At 45.5% G+C, this 17,971-nt stretch overlaps 1 protein-coding gene across 38 annotated transcripts in view; it reads left to right on the forward strand.

Annotated features, from left to right (window-relative positions):
• The first annotated feature begins 9,866 nt into the window (after positions 1–9,866).
• MAP4K4 (mitogen-activated protein kinase kinase kinase kinase 4) overlaps positions 9,867–17,971 on the forward strand; it is a 188,192-nt gene continuing 180,087 nt past the window's right edge. For 37 of the 38 annotated variants that reach the window (XM_032255491.1, XM_032255496.1, XM_032255501.1 and 34 more), the window contains exons 1-2: positions 9,867–10,319; positions 10,645–10,710. In XM_032255491.1, the coding sequence (XP_032111382.1) occupies positions 10,263–10,319; positions 10,645–10,710 (123 nt within the window). In that variant the 5' untranslated portion in view covers positions 9,867–10,262. Of the gene's footprint in view, positions 10,320–10,638; positions 10,711–17,971 lie in introns of those variants that run through there. The other variant, XM_032255503.1, reaches the window with a different exon arrangement.

Here is a 17,971-nt window from a genome sequence, read left to right on the forward strand (position 1 = left end):
CAAATAGACCCTAACAGACTGAGCTCACACTTAAATAAACTGGAATGGGGTCACAGCTCACTCTCAGATCTATATGTTAGTATGTTAACAAAGTGTCAGATAATTAATGCATACTTAGTCCCAAGATACCAGGTTGGGTGATGTAACTACCATGACATGGTAGATACTGGTAGAACCAAATCCAAAGCCCAGATTTCCAGATTCCCTTCCCTACATCATTTCTATTTCTCTTCTCAGGTCACAGCAATGATTCCAAAAAATGTTTAAAGTTGACATAGTTTGGATATTTGTCCTGGCCCAAACCTCATGTTGAATTGTAACCCCCCAATGCAGGAGGTGGGGCCTGGTGGGAGGTGTTGGATCATGGGGGTGGATCCCTCCTGGCTTGGTGCTGTCTTTGAGATGGCAAGTGAGTTCTTCTGAGATCTCATTTAAAAGTGTGTTGCAGGGCTGGGCATGGTGGCTCATGCCTGTAATCCAGGCCCTTTGGGAGGCCAACACGGGTAGATTGCTGATTGCTGAGCTCAGGAGTTTGAGACCAGCCTGGGCAACATGGTGAAAATCTGTCTCTACCTAAAAAAAAAAAAAAAAAGAGAGAGAAAAAAAGGAAAAAAAAATTAGCTGGGCATGGTGGCATGTGCACCTGTGGTCCCAGCTACTTGGGAAGCTGAGGCAAGAGAATCACTTGAACCCGGGAGACACAGGTTGCAGTGAGCTGAGACAGGGCCACTGCACTTCAGCCTGGGTGAAAGAGTGAGATTCTGTATCCAAGATAATAATACTAGCAATAATAATAAGATAAACATGTGTTGCACCTCTCCCCCCACTCTTTCTCTCTTGCTCCTGCTTTTGCCATTCGAAGTGCCTGCATCCACTTCGCTTTCCACCATGAGTAAAAGCTCCCTGAGACCTCCCCAGAAGCCCAGTGATGTCAGCATCATGCTTGTACAGCCTGCAGAACTGTGAGCCAATTAAACCTCTTTATGAAATTACCCAGTCTCGGGTATTTCTTTGCAGCAAAGCAAGAACAGCCAAATTTAAAAATGTTACTTAGTTTTGAACTCAGCAGAAATATATTTAATAGATATATCTGCCATGTGATTACGTAAGTCTTGGTTTCAAGTACACTTTAACTCAGGGTTTTTAAAACTTGTCTTAGCAGTGGAAATCTCATCTTAAAAAATATTACAAACATTCCTAATTTATAAAATCTAAAAATGCAGAACTTTCGTGGTGGAAGAAGGGAGGGCCAGGCAGTGAGCTCAACAGTCCTGTTACTTACTCTTCAGACCTCCCTTGGAATATTCAGGAGGACTTGAACCATCTCTAGGGAACCTTAGGGCACCGAGGAACACAGTTTGTACAACAGAATACATATTCTATTTTGTATCCACTCTGCATAGAATGGCAGGCCAGAAACGGACATTCTTAGAGGTCTGATTCTTTCTAAATAATTAACAGTTCTGAAAAATAGCTTTGAAATTTTTCCTAGGCAACTGGTCCTCTCTTCTGAGTGCCTGACTTGTTCTCAGTTCCTGGAAATTTCAAAATGAGCTTCTAAGTGGCCATATCCAGATCGTTCCATCTTTAATTCTTCTTGCTGTCTACTGACATCCGGCTTCCTCTGTATTTTCTCCATTCTATATAACTAAAGAGCTAAGCTGTGAAGCTAAAGATAATGCTTGTGTAACAACTCTCCACAAGTACTATTTCAAATCTGAATATATATATTCTTACAAGCCAGGCAGCTAATAGTGATAAGTTCTAATGCAATAAAAGATGCAATGCTGTGAGAATAAGTAGCCTTTCCTTTTGTGACTCAGAGGTGCATTTCCAGGAGTTGTAGAATTTGTGCCCATCTGGACATTTTTTTTTTTTTAATTTGAGACAGAGTTTTGCTTTTGTTGCCCAGGCTGGAGTACAATGGCACGATCTCGGCTCATGGTAATCTCAGCTCATTGGAACCTTGGCCTCCTGGGTTCAAGCAATTCTCCTGCCTCAGCCTCCTGAGTAACTGGGATTACAGGCGCCCCGCCACCACGCCTGGCTAATTTTTGTATTTTGAGTAGAGATGGGGTTTCATCATGTTGGCCAGGCTGGTCTCGAACTCCTGGCCTCAGGAGATCCGTTTACCTCAGCCTCCCAAAATGCTGGAGTTTCAGGCGCGAGTCAGTGCGCCTGGCCCAGACACACTTTCTCATCCAGCTCTACCACCTCCCTACTCCTCGACTCCCAAATAACCTCCTGGAGCTGTCTGTAGCCAAGAATTAGGACAAATACAGGTGACCCATGTCAGTCCTGCTGGTCTCTTCACCCAGTTTTGACTACCTTTTCTAACTAGTTGGCTGCAGAATACAGAATGAAGATATGGAAAAGAAGATGAAGATGATAATTTAAAAGAGCAAGAGCAAGAAAGACCTCAAAGTCTAATTCATAAATATGGCATTTACAGTTCATAGTTTATTGTTGGTATGTCGCCACTTAATCTTTTGTTATCGGACATATTTTAGAAGGCTTTGAGATTGGAATTACTATAACTAACTGAAAACTGTAAATCAATAGGATGGGTGAGCCTTCAGTATTACTAATGGAGGCTTGTGGTTCATTCATTTTTAAATGGATCAACTTGATTATGATTGAAACTCCTCTTCAATGAGGGCTCTTATGCATGCGGCCAGGATCTGATGCATGATGTTATAACTCATGATTCTATTTCAGCTGTAACATATTAAATGTCTGAGGATAAGAGAGGACCACTGGCCTGGTCAATACTGAGATTTAGTTGCACAGGCAGAGAACACAAATATTTGATCAAGTGTGAATAAAAGTCCATTATCTCCTTAGCTAGCAGGTCTAACTCAGCCTTTCCTTGGCAGAGTCCCTGATTCCCCTCACCCAAGCACCTAACAAAACCAGATAAACCTGACAATCACTATCATCCCCATCCAGCTTTGCCCAACTACTTCCTACAATCCCATCTAGATTTCCAAAGCTAGGGCTATCTCTGATCCAATTTTTGAGGCCCTTTGAGGATTTCACTGGTAAAGAGCTTTATACCATTTAACTTGATTTAGGCAATCCTGATATATAAAAATATAAATTTATAAAAAGGATAAATTAAGAAACAGCAATTTTCCTTAAAAAATGTTTCAAATAGGTCTTCTATAAATAGCAAGTTCCTCTGCATTTAAAATATGATTCAGGGCCGGCGCAGTGGCTCATACCTGTAATCCCAGCACATGGGAAGTCTGAAGTAGGTAGATCGCTTGAGCCCAGGAGTTCATGACTAGCCCGGGCAACACAGCAAAACCCTGTCTCCGCAAAAATATACAAAAATTAGCTGGGCGTGGAGCTGCGCACCTGTAGTTCCAACTGCTCTGGAGGCTGAGGTGGGAGGACTGCCTGAGCCCGGGAGGTCAAGGCTACGGTGAGCCATAGTTGTGCCACTGCACTCCAGCCTGGGTGATAGAGACCCTGTCTCAACAAACAAAACAACAAAAAACGCAAACAACACACACACAAAAAAATTTTAAAATACTATTCCCTTTTTTTTTTTTTTTTTTTCTTCGAGATGGGGTTTTGCTTTGTTGCCTAAGCTGGAATGCAGTGGTGAAGACATAGCTCATTGCTATCTTGAATTTCTGGGCTCAAAGGATCCTCCTGCCTCAGCCTCCTGAGTAACTGGGACTACAGGTGTGCACCACCATGTCCAGCTAATTAAGAAAAATTTTTTTGTGTCTGGCAGGTCTCATCACCTTGCCCAGGTTGTCTGGAACTCCTGGGCTCAAGCGATTCTCCAGACTCGGCTTCCCAAAGTGTTGGGATGACAGGCATGAGCCACCATGCCCGGCTTACTCTGTTTTTTATAAAATGTTCACAAAACTTTTTCCATGAACACAGATACACAGTAAACCTGTTTTTAAAAAGTTTTCCAGCAGGCTAGTTCATCTAGCCCAGCTGCCTGCACACTCATTAGCTTATCTCCATTCCATTTTTCACTTTCCCTTCTCTTTCACTTGTGCTCCTGGGATCATCTTCCAAATAAACCGCACCAAAATCCTGGTCTCAGGATCTGTCTTTGAGAGACCCAAACTAAGCGAACTTCCTCTTGGCAGACGTGGCAATGTCCATGGCTCTGGTGGTTAGGGCAGGGTGTTGGTGCTGCCCTGTCTGCTTCTTCTTTTGCTGCCCTTTGATCTGTTTCTCCATCCCACGCCTTCCATCCTGTTGTGCTCTAGAGTAGTTGCTTCTCTTTAATTCAACTGAGGCACTAGTTAAAAAGACTTTGACTCTGGCTGGGTGCAGTGGCTCACACCTGTAATCCCAGCACTTTGGGAGGCTGACGTGGGTGGATCATGAGGTCAAGAGATCGAGACCATCCTGGCCAACATGGTAAAACCCTGTCTCCACTGAAAAAAAAATAGCAGGCTGTGGTGGCATGCACCTGTAGTACCAGCCACTTGGGAGGCTGAGGCAGGAGACTTGCTTGAACCCAGGGGGTGGAGGTTGCAGTGAGTCGAGCTTGCACCACTGCACTCCAGCCTGGTGCCTGGCAACAGAGCAAGACTCTGTCTCAAAAAAAAAAAAAAGACTTTGACTCTACCAATGGTTATAGATGGTCTTTCAAGGGTTCAACCTGCCTGTCAAGTCTACAGTACTATCCATGTACCATTCACCGCTTTAATCACTCATGCCACTCTCTTCCATCCTGGCTAAGAGGTATGAACCATCATAGGGTTGAGGCCAGGGTCAGACACATCAGCATCTCAAAGGCTCTCAGGGGACCTTGCGATCATTTCCTTCAATCCCCTAATCTCACATGTTAGAAAACTGAGGGGCAGAGAGGATAAGCATTTGCTCAACACATTGTCCATCAGTGATCCCCTTTAAGCTGTTTCTGAACCCATGCCACCATCTTTTTCCTTGTTTGCCTTATTCCTCTTCCTCACCACTACTTTTGTTATTTATTTCCAGTTGACCTAAGCCCTCAATGAGTTGTACCTATGCAGTCCTCTGCCCTCCTTACCCTGCCCCATTTTGAGGCTGAAAACCTATTTCCCACCACATTTTAGCAACAAAGTAAAACCTAATAAATAAATGACGGACAGGAGGCTGTTGCTGTTCACCTAATGCTCTTGCATGATTAAACTCTCCCTAGCATTTCTGTGTGTGGGTACACAAGGACTGCCAGTTTGGTCCACTGTATCCCAGGAAGATGAGCATTCACAGCCCACGGCCTGCCGAGCTCAGGAGAAGCTCATCTGCCATCTAAACTCTGGGGAGCCAAGGCCAGGCTATTTGTTTCTCACTTGATCTAACTGATATTTGGGTTCTGTTTTCAGCTGTGACACTGGCTCCCTGCCTCAGCTTTGCCCTCTGGTTCTACTTGACATGTCTTGATCTCTTTCTCTCTCTCTCTTTTTTGTTTGTTCCCTCCCTCCCTCCTTCCCTCCCTCTTTCTTTTCCTTTCTCTTTCTCTTTTCTTTCTCTTTCCCTTCTTTTCCTTTTTCTTTTCTTCCTTTTCTTTTCTCTTTCTTTCCCTCCCTACTTTCCTTTTCTCTTTCCTTCTTTCTCTTTTCTTTTTCTTTCTCTCTCTCCCTCCTCCCTTCCTCCCTCCCTTCCTCTCTTTCTTTCCCCTCCCCTCCCCTCCCTTCCCCTGCCTTCCCCTTCCTTCCTTCCTTCCCTCCTCACAGAGTCTCGCTCCATTGCCCAGGCTGGAGTGCAGTGGAGTGTAGTGGCACAATCTTGGCTCACTGCAACCTCCATCTTCTGGGTTCAAACAATTTTCATGCCTCAGCTTCCCAAGTCGCTGGGACTACAGGTGCGAACCACTGTGCCTGGCTTATTTTTGTATTTTTCGTAGAGATGGGGTTTCACCATGTTGGTCAGGCTGGTCTCCAACTCCTGGGCTCAAGTGATCTGCCCGTCTCAGCCTCCCAAAGTGCTGGGATTACAGTCATGAACAACCATGCCTGGCCATCTTGCTGTATTTCTCAAGGTTCTCTGAACTGAGCCCTCTGCCCAGTGAGGCCAATTTCCTCATTCTTTCAACTTCTCATTCTTTGTACAAGCAAGCTATATTGTTTTCCTCCCCATGTAAAATGTCAAATTGGTATTTATTTTCCAGTGTATTGTCTTGATTGTCCTTTTGGGTGGATTTGTGTCCTCAACAGATTATTAAGGATGAAAGCAGTGGCAAGCCTACCTCCTGGCATCATGTACTACACACAGCTTATTATGAACTGAGCACTTGTGTCCCCTCCCCCAATCTCTCCATTCATTTGTTGAGGCTTGAATCCCTAGTGTGGCTGAATTTGGAGACAGAGGCTCTAAGGAAGTCATTAGGTTAAGCATGGTCTTAAGGGTGGGGCCCTGATGTATAGGATTAGTGCCTTATAACAGACACCAGAAAGCTCATTCTCTCTCCTCAAGCATGTGCTGAAGAAAGGCCATGTGTAAACATCATTAGGAAGGAGGCTGTCTGCAAGCTAGGAAGAGAACCCTCACCAGAAATCGAGCTGGCCAGAACTTTGATCTTGGACTTCTAGCCTCCAGAGCTGCAAAAAAAATAAGTTTCTGTTATTTAAGCCAACCAGGCTGTAGTATTTTGTAATGGCAGCCCAAGCTAATACATGGGTGTTGATTGAAAACATGACCCCTACACTGGGCCCGAGTATGGAGTTTCAAGCTGGGCATGTGTACATTGCTCCTGCATGTAAAGGTAATTAACTTTGGTTCGGGGTTCAAAACGAAATCTTCCTTTATCGCTACCGTTTAGTAATTCCCATCCTTTACTCTGTTGTGACAACATCCTCCCAAGTGTGGACATCCTCCCAGGCTCTGAACCACAAACAAATCTCTTACCTTCTTGTCTGCACTGCCTTCTGGCATCCTATCAGATGCCAAGCCTTAGAGAATCTACTGTCAAGACCTCTTATATTAACATCTCCTGTCATCTCATTACTTACTACCCCGGCATCGCCTCTTGCCTCTTGCTTGTTCTTATCTCCAGTCTTCATCTTATATGCAGAAGAGGAAAGGGAAGTTCAGAAGAAGCACATGTAAGGTTGCACAGCTGACAAATCACAAGGATTCAAACGCAGTTCAATTTTGCCCCAAATCCAGCATACTTTCCACTAGACCTGTTTAGTGCTCTTTTCATCTTGCTAAAATCTATACTGTTCTGCTTTGTACTATGGCTATTTATGAAGCTGTCTTATGCCCATTATCAGTGTGTAAGCTCTTCGAGGATAGACTGTCTTGATCTTTTGATATCCCAGGCAATGGCTAAGCTAGTGCTTTGCACTGTGTAGGCATCTCCAGAATAGGTACTGAGTTGAAAGTAGGAGATAATGGTCACAATGGTGATAGAGACAACAGAAGCTCAGGAGAGAGACAGATCTAAAGAAAACCTGTAGGAGAAGGAAGAGATGATTTTGAGTTGGGCTTGAGGTGATGAAGGAATTTGGACAGATGGAGAGGAAGGGGTGGTGTGAGGTGGGCTTCAGAGTCATGGGTTTGGAGTTGAACCTGTAGAAGGAGGCTGCTTTGGGGAGGCCCTGTCGTTTCTGCATCAGGTCTAGTTGTGCATAGTGAGTAAGTTACTTAACTTCTTTAAATGCTGGTTTTCTAATGTGTAAAGTGGGAAAAAAAAGAGTGTCATTTGGAATTAAGAGCAGATTGCGATAATACATGTGACAGACTTAGCACATTGTCTATTATTAATTATATTATTAATAATAAACACTATTAAAATGTTATCAATAGGCCAGGCACAGTGGCTCACGCCTGTAATCCCATCACTTTAGGAGGCTGAGGTGGGCAGATCACCTGAGGTCAGGAGTTTGAGACCAGCCTGGCCAACACGGTGAAACCTTGTCCCTACCCAAAATAAAAAATTAGCTGGGTGTGTTGGTGGGTGCCTGTAGTCCTAGCTACTGGGGAGGCTGAGGCAGGAGAATTACTGGAACCCAGGAGGGAGAGCTTGCAGTGAGCTGAGAGCACACTACTGCACTCCAGCTTGGGTGACAGAGCAATATACTGTCTCAAAAAAACCACAAAAAAAAAAAAAAAAAAAAGAAAGGAAACAATGTTATCAATAGTACCATAGCCTGAAAAGTTCAGATGTGTTTCTGTCCAGTTCTCTTGAGTAAATTATTTTATTTACACTCATAGATAATGCCATTGCTGCTGACTGAAAAAAACCAAAATTATCTAAAAGCACGAGTACATTAATAAGAACACTAGGTTACTATAATTTTCCTTATAAATGATGCCAGGAGCCCCTCAATATATTTTACCCTTGCCAGGGATTCTCGTAGTCAAAACTTTCAGAAACCAAACTGTTGAAGCAGGAGCGTGCTATACATATTCCGGGTAACTTGGCAGAATCAGAGATTAGGATTTTGGGAATAGGCTAACCTGGCGAAAATCCCTGCTCCATTTCCAGGCAGTGCTTTTAAGGAACTTGGGCATATTCCTTATCTTTCAGTACTTTGCTTTCCTTACGTAAAAAAGGATAGCATTCCTTCAAGGCTGTAGAGTACCATGTGTAAAGCGCTCATCACAAGGCATTTGTGTGGGGGAGACACAGTAAGTGCATAAGAATTGGTAGATGACAATGGTGATGTTTGTGAAAATCTAACCATGAATAGCCGGAGGCCACTGTTCTCAACGAGTCATCCACGTAACAGCGACTTTAGCTACACTGGGAGCTTACACATGCACATTGTCAGGCCCATTGGAAACGTCCTGAAACGGGAACTCTCGAGGCAGGGCCCGGCAATCGGCACTTTGTCTGAAGTACTCACGTTTTGGGAACACCTGTCAGGTGACAGGGTGCCACTGAAAGTTTTTAGGCGGTGGAGGAATGCGACATAAATGACTGTCGGTTCACTAGCATTAAAGTGCTTAACTACCGACTGGCTTCCGATGTTGCCGGAAGAAACCTGTTTGTTGATCCTTAGTGATCTCCAGGTTACAAAACGCGGATTGGTACTAAGGGCCCCAAACACAGTGCCCACCTACCGAGCGCAGCAAGGAGCACAGCGCCAGGCAGTTACGGGAGCTGTTTTGGATTTGGCCGGGCAGCCCAGCGATGCTCAGCGAATCCCCCAACTACAACCACAATCGTACTACACATTTAGCCTGCAAAAGCAGAGAAAGGAAAAGAAAACCGTGCAGGGAAGACGGAAACGAGGGACTTAAGGGTCTCCATCTCTGGGGAGGTGGTGGGGTGGGGGATGGGGTGAGTGGGACTAGGTGGGGGCGAGGATCGTGAGAGGCCCCTCCTCCGCGCGGCGACACCCGGTTCGCGTTTCTCCTGAGCCGGGGCGCGGCCAGAGGGACACACCCTCGACCTGGGAGACGCGAGGGTCGGTGGCCTCTTAGCGCCGGTCCAGCTCAGTTTCATGTCATTTGTTGTTAGCGCGAGGTGGGGGCGTTTCCCCACCCCAGCTCCTCCCCGGGGAAACCCCAGCCCGTTTCCTCCCCCTCCTGCCGTTTTCGGGAGCGCCGTGCCGGGTCCGGCGCTGTGGCCGCACCCTGGGCGCCCGGCATCTAGTCCGGGCCGCTGCCCGCCTCGGCCCAGCCATTGTTCGGGCCCCACCCCTGATGAATATTCACACCGCGCGAGCGCCTAGGCCCGCGCCCTCCCCGGCAGGGCTCGGGGTGTGAGTGCGTTTCCGCCCGTTTTTCCTGCCTGAGGAGGAAAGGGGGAGCTGTTTTCTCTCTCCTCAGAATATATTTTTGGTGTCCCGTTTCTCCTCCTCCCGCGCCGCCGCCGCCCCCTCCCTCCCCACCTCGCTCCCCGCCTCCGCCTCCGCCTCCGCCTCCCGGGTTATCTTTGTCTCGCTGCCTCGCGCTCACTCGTTCAACTCTCGGCGCCGCCGCGGCCCCACGCTCCAGGCCCGTCCTCGAGGCGCGCGGCGCGGGGCGCGGGCGCCGGGGCCTGAGGCGGCGGGCGACGCCCGGGGGCCTGACGGCCGGGCCCGCGCCATGGTGTGAACGCCGCCACCGCCCGCGCACGCTCCATCCGCCCGCCGCGCGGCCCGGCCGGCCGAGAGCCCGGAGCGGCCCTAGAGCGCGGCCGAGCCCGCTGCCGCCGCCCCCGACCTCGCGAGGAGAGTCCCGGGCCGGCCCGGCTGCCGCGCGAGGAGCGCCGTCGGCGGCCTGGCCTGCGGCGGGGATATCCACAGCGACGGGGATATCCACAGCGACAGGGATATTTATTGTTATTTGTTTTTTGGTGGCAAAAAGGGAAAATGGCGAACGACTCCCCTGCAAAAAGTCTGGTGGACATCGACCTCTCCTCCCTGCGGGTGAGTGGGCCCGCGGGCGGGCGCGCGGGGAGCGGGCAGCGGGCAGCCGGGGCCGCGCCCTGGCCGGCCGGGCGCTCCGGTGCAGCCGTGGGCAGAGCCGCGGGCGCGGCGGCCCCTTTGTCTGCCTGTGCCGGCTGGTGCGGGGCGGGCGCGACCCTCCGCCGCCCCCACGCCCCGGGCCCACCGCACGACCCCCGAGCGCCGGGGGACGGTGCGGGGCGAAGCCCACCTCTTTTGTCACCGCCCTTTCTCTCCAACTGCCCTGCTTGATTTATTCATGTTTTGGCCTCTTTTAAATGATAACCCCTCCCTCCTTCCTCTCCAGGATCCTGCTGGGATTTTTGAGCTGGTGGAAGTGGTTGGAAATGGCACCTATGGACAAGTCTATAAGGTCGGTGTGGGCGCCTTCTTTGTTTCCCGTGGCATGTGGAAACTTCTTGTTGGGAGACGGGGAGAGGGTGATAAACACGCTGCTGACTGGAGGCCACGCCGCTTGGTCAAAGTTGGTAAAGGGGTTTCGCCTTGCAGTCCCTCTGTTTTTGCACACCGAGTTTATATTCAGACTGGCCTTAAAAGACCTCATTTCCTGGCTTTGAGATAAGGAAATAAGCTACACTCTTAGGCATGCACTTTCCTTCAATAAAATGGAAAATAATTTTTTAAAAATAAGACAACCTGAATTTTTTCTTTTTTTCCCTAAATCTGACCTTTTGAGTTTGGGTGTGAATTAAAATTCCGTGGAGGAGGGCCTTGCCTCTGATGATCCTAAACCACTGCTTTGGCCTTTGTGAAAATTGTCATCATGTTTCAGCCTCCACTCAGTGCTTGCCAGTTGCTCAAGGTGGGGAGTTTGGCGTTACCTGGGAATACTTTATAACTGTGGCTGTCATCCTTTCTATTGATGGATACATATTTTGGGGAAGCAGGGAGGAGTGTGTGTTTGGGCAACAGGAGCAGGAAGAATTACAGTGTGGGGATTATAAAATCTGAACTCCAGGAATAACCTGTTTGACAGCTGTGTAATTGAAACAGAAATGACGGGGAGCGAAGAGTATAGAGGATGTCCTGGTTTCACACCCACCCAGGTCTTTCTTTCTCTTTTTAAAAAAATTTAACACCCACTCGCCACCCCCAACGATAAATGAAACTAGCAAATCTGGAGACTGAGTCTGCGCTGAGTAGCTGACACCTGATGTGACTAACAGTGTTCATTTTATCCAGTGCACATTCTAGAGATTATGAAAGAGCTGTAGGGGATGGAGGCGCAGGCCTTGAAAATTCAGAGCAGAATGTTAAATTCTTCCTGTCTTGATTTGTTTCTCATTACTGAACGTTTTCTAAAAGTTATCTGCACTGGGGGAGTGTTCTGTTAGAGTCGGTACAAGGTTGGGGAAGCAGGGCTTTGTGGTTCACCATGAAGAATTGTCATTGTCTCATTAAAAATGGGTGGAGTGGGGGGTTGGAAGCTGACTGTAGACGTTTTCTTGGGCCAGATTAAGTGTGGATCTTATTGTCTCTTTTCTCCGTTACGAGTAGAATTTATCTATCACTTGAACGCCTCTCCTCAGCACAAACTTCTGTAGTCTGGGCGATGTACTGACTGGACTGTGGTCCGAACTTGGGTCAATATTCTTAAGTGATCTCAAGTGAATTAGCATGTGTTTTGTTGGTTAACTGTTGGGGCCGAGGCCAGATTTTTGAATTTGAAAGAGAGCCCTGTTAACTCAGCTTGCCGGGCTCAACTGAATTTGGAAGGCTTTGGAAAATTTTGGAAAAGATTGTGTTGCAACTCACTGAGTGGTTGGTAACTGGCTAAAAGACATTCTCCTCCGTCCACTGTTTGTTTAAGCACCAGTTTTTTTCTAACCCAGTTTTTCTGGCCAAATCTGAGTGGTGAGTGTAGTCTTCCAAGTGAATTAGCCAGAGCTTGTTTTTGACCTGGTTACACAGTAGTTGGATTGTTTGTGTCTTTTTTGGTCAGCACGGATGCTAGGGACAGAGAAGTAAGCTAGAAGGCAACAAAGTCTTTAAAGGAAAGAAGGAAACCCTAGTTTGTATTTGTTGGTTTTAAGAGGTGGGAGCTGTTTATGGTAAGGCCTGGGCAGGTTCATTGTTATTTCCCCTCACTGGCATTTTAGTTCCATCACCCCCACCCTCCCAAGCTTTTGAAGTAGATTTGCTGAGCACTACGTTTGGGAAGTATTTGGGATACCGGCATGACACAGCTGTCTGCTATAAAGTCTCTACATAGGTTGAGAATTTCTCTGATGATGCAAACCTAAGGGATTAAGAAATCTGTGCAAAAGTTGCCTACATTACTGAACAAAATAGTGCCTGAGATCTTGCTCATAAGCAGTTTCATTTTTATATTATTGTGGAAAATTTCAAACATAATGAGTAGAGAGCTAAGTTTAAGTTATCAGCACATGACTAAACTTGTCTCATCTGTATTCTTCTTCTCCTTTATCTTAATGTAAACGCCAAATGCCATTTCAGCCATAAATACTTGAGAATGTTTCTTTTTTACACAATCACATTGTTATCACACGTAGAAAAATGTCATATATCCAGTGTTAACATTTTCCTGATTGTCTCATACATCAAGAAAAATTTTTTTTACTATACTTTTTTCTTTTTCTTTTTTTTTTTTTAACTATAACCAGAAGTTTTTTAATGTTTATCAGCAGGTACTGGGAGCTTCAGTCTTAGAGGTGGTGAAAATAGCAGAACACCTCTTTTTTTTTTCTTTTTAAGTATTTGATTTCTAGAACCATTTGCCATTATGCATAAGGGTTAATTTAGGATTTTTGTCCGTATGATTTGCTTGTGGTAGCTTTGGGATTAGATTATTAACACTCCAGAGTATGTTTATTGCTGCTAAACATCCTTTAGGATGAATAGCATTAAAGTTTGAAAGATACTTGTTACTGATTTGTTATTTGTAAAAAGGTCTTTATTTTTAAGCATAATTTCAGGTTAAATCTGTAAGCAGAACTTGTAGTCCTAATTTATTTTAGTGTCACATTTTCTATTTTTCATTAGTGCAGAGGTTGCTTATTTTGAGGCATCTATATTTACATGAAGTGAATGAGTTGAAAAGAGAGAGTTTTCTGAGATTTGATAGGTTCTACCAAATAGCTTTCTTTGGGGTAAACAACTTCCCTTCGAAACTGTGCTAATGGTAGACCCCTCATTTACTGAAGAAAGGCAGGGGTGGGGCGTGTGTGTGGCAGTAGGGCTAAGAGGGACCTTTGGGAATGGTAGGAAGGTTAGAGAGTAGAGGGAATTTCAAGGCGATATTATTTGGACTTGAGGAGGGACATCTTTAAGCATTGAGGAGCCACTGAAAGGTATAGTTAGAATTGGGGATCCTTGAGAATAGGGGACTTGATCCAGTTTTTTTGGGGCTAACTTTGAATTTTCTGTATCTCTGACAACAGCAGTAAATGGTCTGGTATAGTTGAACAGTATATAACTTCATCTTAACAGAGGGAGGTGAAAAACCGTATATTCTGTTTAGAGAAATTTATTTTCACCCTTAGATTTTTGAGACAATACTCATGAACTTAAAAAAAATTGTAAATTTTTCTTCATAAGGTTACATTCAGAATACCATATATTTATAAAAGAAGTGTCGGTGGTATGATCAGTGGGGACAATGATAGTGTGAAAAATTAAAACCAGAAGTAAATGAAGTTTGTTTCCGTGTTATTTTGGATTTTATTATTTTATTTTATTTTGAGATGGAATCTCCCTCTGTTGCCCAGGCTGGAGTGCAGTGGTACCATCTGCACTCACTATAACTTCTGTCTCCTGGGTTCAAGTGATTCTCCTGCCTTAGCCTCCTGAGTAGCTGGGATTACAGGCGTGTGCCATCGCACCTAGCTAATTTTTGTACCCTTTGTAGAGACAGGGTTTCACCATGTTGGCCAGGCTGGTCTTGAACTCCAGGCCTCCAACTCCAGGCCTCAAGTGATTGCACCTCGGCCTCCTAAAGTGCTGGGATTATAGGTGTGAGCCACTGCACCGGCCTTATTGTTATTTTAAATATTTATTTGATGATTTTTGTGTTTTTCTTGGGTTAAGTATTATTTAGCTTTCTGTGAGCATATGATGGCTGATATTCCAAATGTCTTGAATAAAAGATTGCTGGCTGGGCACAGTGGCTCATGTCTGTAATTCCAGCATTTTGGGAGGCTGAGGTGGGCGGATCACCTGAGGTCAGGAATTCGAGACCATCCTGGTCAACATGGTGAAATACCAAAAAATTAGCCAGGCATAGTGGTGGGTTCCTGTAATCCCAGCTACTTAGGAGACTGAGACAGGAGAATCACTTGAACCTGGGAGGTGGAGTGAGCCGAGATTGCACCATTGCACTCCAGACTGGGCAACAAGAGCGAAACTCCGTCTTGGAAAAAAAAAAAAAGATTGTCAGCCTGAGGACAATTCTGAGTTTTGGAAGGACTGTAAGGGGCCAGAGGGAAAATCCAGTAACAGTAACATGGAAGTCAGGGAGTTCAGAATTCAGCAGGTGAAATGTCTGAAATCAAGGTTCACTCAAAGGAGGGATCATAGACTTTATGGAAGACTGACCCATTCTGATCTTGTCATTGGAAGAAGGGTATAATATGGACCCTGGAGGTGAGGACAAGTGTACCCTAGGCCCAAAGACCTTGATGGTAAGGGGAGCTAACACTAAGAGTTCGCTCATTCGACGTCCATTCAACACTGCGGTAATGGTAGCCCCCTCATTTATTGAAGAAAGGCAGGGGAGGGGTGGGGTATGTGTGTGGCAGTAGGGCTAAGAGTGACCTTTGGGAATGGTAGGAAGGTTAGGGAGTAGTGGGAATTTCAAGGAGATATTATTTGGACTTGAGGAGAGACATCTTTAAGCATTGAGGAGCCACTGAAAGTTTTCATTGGAATTGGGGATCCCTGAAGTAGGGGACTTGATCCAGATGTGTGTTGGGAATGAGCTGGTAAGATGGTTGGCCTTGGACAGTGGTCCAGTGACAGGAGGGGAAGGCCGGGGCAGGATAGTGGCAGTGGTGGTAGAGAGGAGGAGAGGGTGGGGTAGATACTTGGGCGTTACTTTTTGCTGGGTTTAACTTGTTGAGTTCACTGTTCTCTGCAGGTTTTGGTATGTCCCTTTAAAGCGTTGGGATTCCTAGCACTTTGGGAGGCCGAGGTGGGTGGGTCACCTGAGGTCAGGAGTTCGAGACCAGCTTGACCAACATGGTGAAACCCCGTCTCTGCTAAAAATACAGAAATTAGCCAGGTATGGTGGTGTGCACCTGTAGTTCCAGCTACTCGGGAGGCTAAGGCAGAAGAATTGCTTGAACTTGGGAGGCAGAGGTTGCAGTGAGCTGAGATCATGTCACTGCACTCCAGCCTGGGCAGCAGAGCGAGACTCCATCTAAAAAAAAAAAAAAAAAATCATTAGCATTTTGGAGCAAGTACTTAAAACTTTTGTGAGGGGTTCTCTAAGTATTATCTTTTAAGTGTAGTGTCTCTTATTCTTCATTGGAGGTAAAGACATCCAGTGGGGCAAAATGAACTTTGTAGAACTAGATGTTGTCATTAGGAGGAGATCATGTCAGCTGATCTGCCTCTGAGAGGCATGTTCAGGCTTGTTCTGAGACATAGATTTCCTTCATGCTGGAAGATTCTGTACTTGGGTAAGGTGGGAAGAAATCAGCCCTGTTGAACAAGTATTGGTGTGTTGCTCTCTTAAAGAGTTTCAACTCCAGACTTTTAAAAACTATTTTACTAACTCAGAAACATCAAAAGCTCGAGAGAAAATACAACTACCAAACAAAACTCTGCTGATGATGGATTTTTAACTCCTTACTGCTTGAAACTTTGATAAGTGTATGTTGATTTGCTTAGCTGAAAACTTGTATTTTGCCTTTTTTAAACCAATATTTTAAAAATATGTGTGTGTGTGTGTGTGTGTGTGTGTGTGTGTGTGTGTGTGTATTTTTTTTTTTTTTTTTGAGATCGAGTCTTGCTCTGTTGCCCAGGCTAGAGTGCAGTGATGCAAGCTCGGCTCACTGCAGCCTTCGCCTCCCGGGTTCAAGTGATTCTCCTGATGAGCTGGGATTACAGGCGTGCACCACCACGCCTGGCTAATTTTTGTATTTTTAGTAGACACGGGGTTTCACCATACAGGCTAGGCTGGTCTCGAACCCAGGTCAGGGTAAAGTTTTTAAACATGGAAAGATGAGTAGGAAGAAAATGAAGGCCAAGGTAATCTTATATTTATTACTGGTGACCACTGTGGCAGCAGTGGTTCTTAGGTTTTATAAGGTTATATCACAGCTCACCAAACAGAATTTGTTCTTTTATTATGGAGCTGGTTCAGTAATAAGAGTTGGTGAGCATTATTCAGAAGAGAACGTGACTCTTGAGTAATTAATAAAGTGATACATTGGGAGGTAGTTTTTTCTGTAAGAATCTCTAAGGAAAAGTCACAATGATAAATTTTAGGACATCCCAGGTTTTAAAAACTGGAATCTTAGAAACTTTGATATCTAGGTAGCATTAGGTAGAACTAAATTGAGGAGACAAAGTGAAAAACGATTAACCATATTAACCAAACGCAAGTACTGTGGATATGTGCTGGCTGGCTCCTGTTCTGTGAGTTAGATATTCAGTGGTAAATGAAGCAGATGATCCATCTACACTAATGGAACTCAAGAAAAACAGGGGGAGGCCGGGCACGGTGGCTCACGCCTGTAATCCTAGCACTTTGGGAGGCCGAGGTGGGTGGATCACCTGAGGTCAGGAGTTCAAGATGAGTCTGGCCATCATGGAGACACCCCATCTTAAAAAAAAAAAAAAAAGAAAAGGAAAACGGGGGATGGACACAAAATGCCAGATATGGAAAGTCAGTCATACATTCTGTGTTGTCTGCATCTCCCTGGGTCCCCTGCCCAGCACAATTGTGTTCAGACACAACGAATGCACTGACACATGGAAATGGCACATGCTGCAATGTATTCATCTTAAGTGGCTCAACCTCAGCAGGGCTTCTCTGTGCTTTAAATTATAGTAAAAACAAATGAGTAGAAAAGTGAAATGAGGCCAGACATGGTGACTCGTGCCTATGATCTCAACACTTTGGGAGGCTGAGGCGGAAGGATCATAAGGTCAGGTGTTCGAGACCAGCCTGACCAACATGGTGAAACCCCTTCTCTACTAAAAACGCAAAAATTAGCCGGGCGTGGTGGCACGCGCCTGTAATCCCAGCTACTCAGGAGGCTGAGGCAGGAGAATTGCTTGAACCCGATATGCAGGTTGCAGTGAGCTGAGATCGTGCCACTGCACTCCAGCTTGGGCAACAGAGCGAGACTCTGTCTCAAAAAAAAGAAAAGAAAAGTGAAATGAAAAGGCAGACATGTAGAATATCAGCCTATTTTTTTTTCTATTAGAATCAAAAGACAGTTTTACCCAGTCAAATTGCTGTAAACGTTTTTGTTTTTGTTTTCTTTTTTAAAAGCATAAGAAACTCAGGTGATAAAGTTTTCATACCCTTATTTTTAATTTTGGAAATGATCTTGATGTGGCCAGGAGACCACACTTTGAGGAACACTGAACTGGCAGGATTGAATTAGTAAGCTCTGGGGGGTTGGTGCGTTAGTGAGCTGGAG

Source organism: Sapajus apella, unplaced genomic scaffold (genome assembly GCF_009761245.1).
Source record: "Sapajus apella isolate SASKATOON/1434 unplaced genomic scaffold, GSC_monkey_1.0 scaffold89, whole genome shotgun sequence".
Taxonomy (NCBI): Eukaryota; Metazoa; Chordata; class Mammalia; order Primates; family Cebidae; genus Sapajus; species Sapajus apella.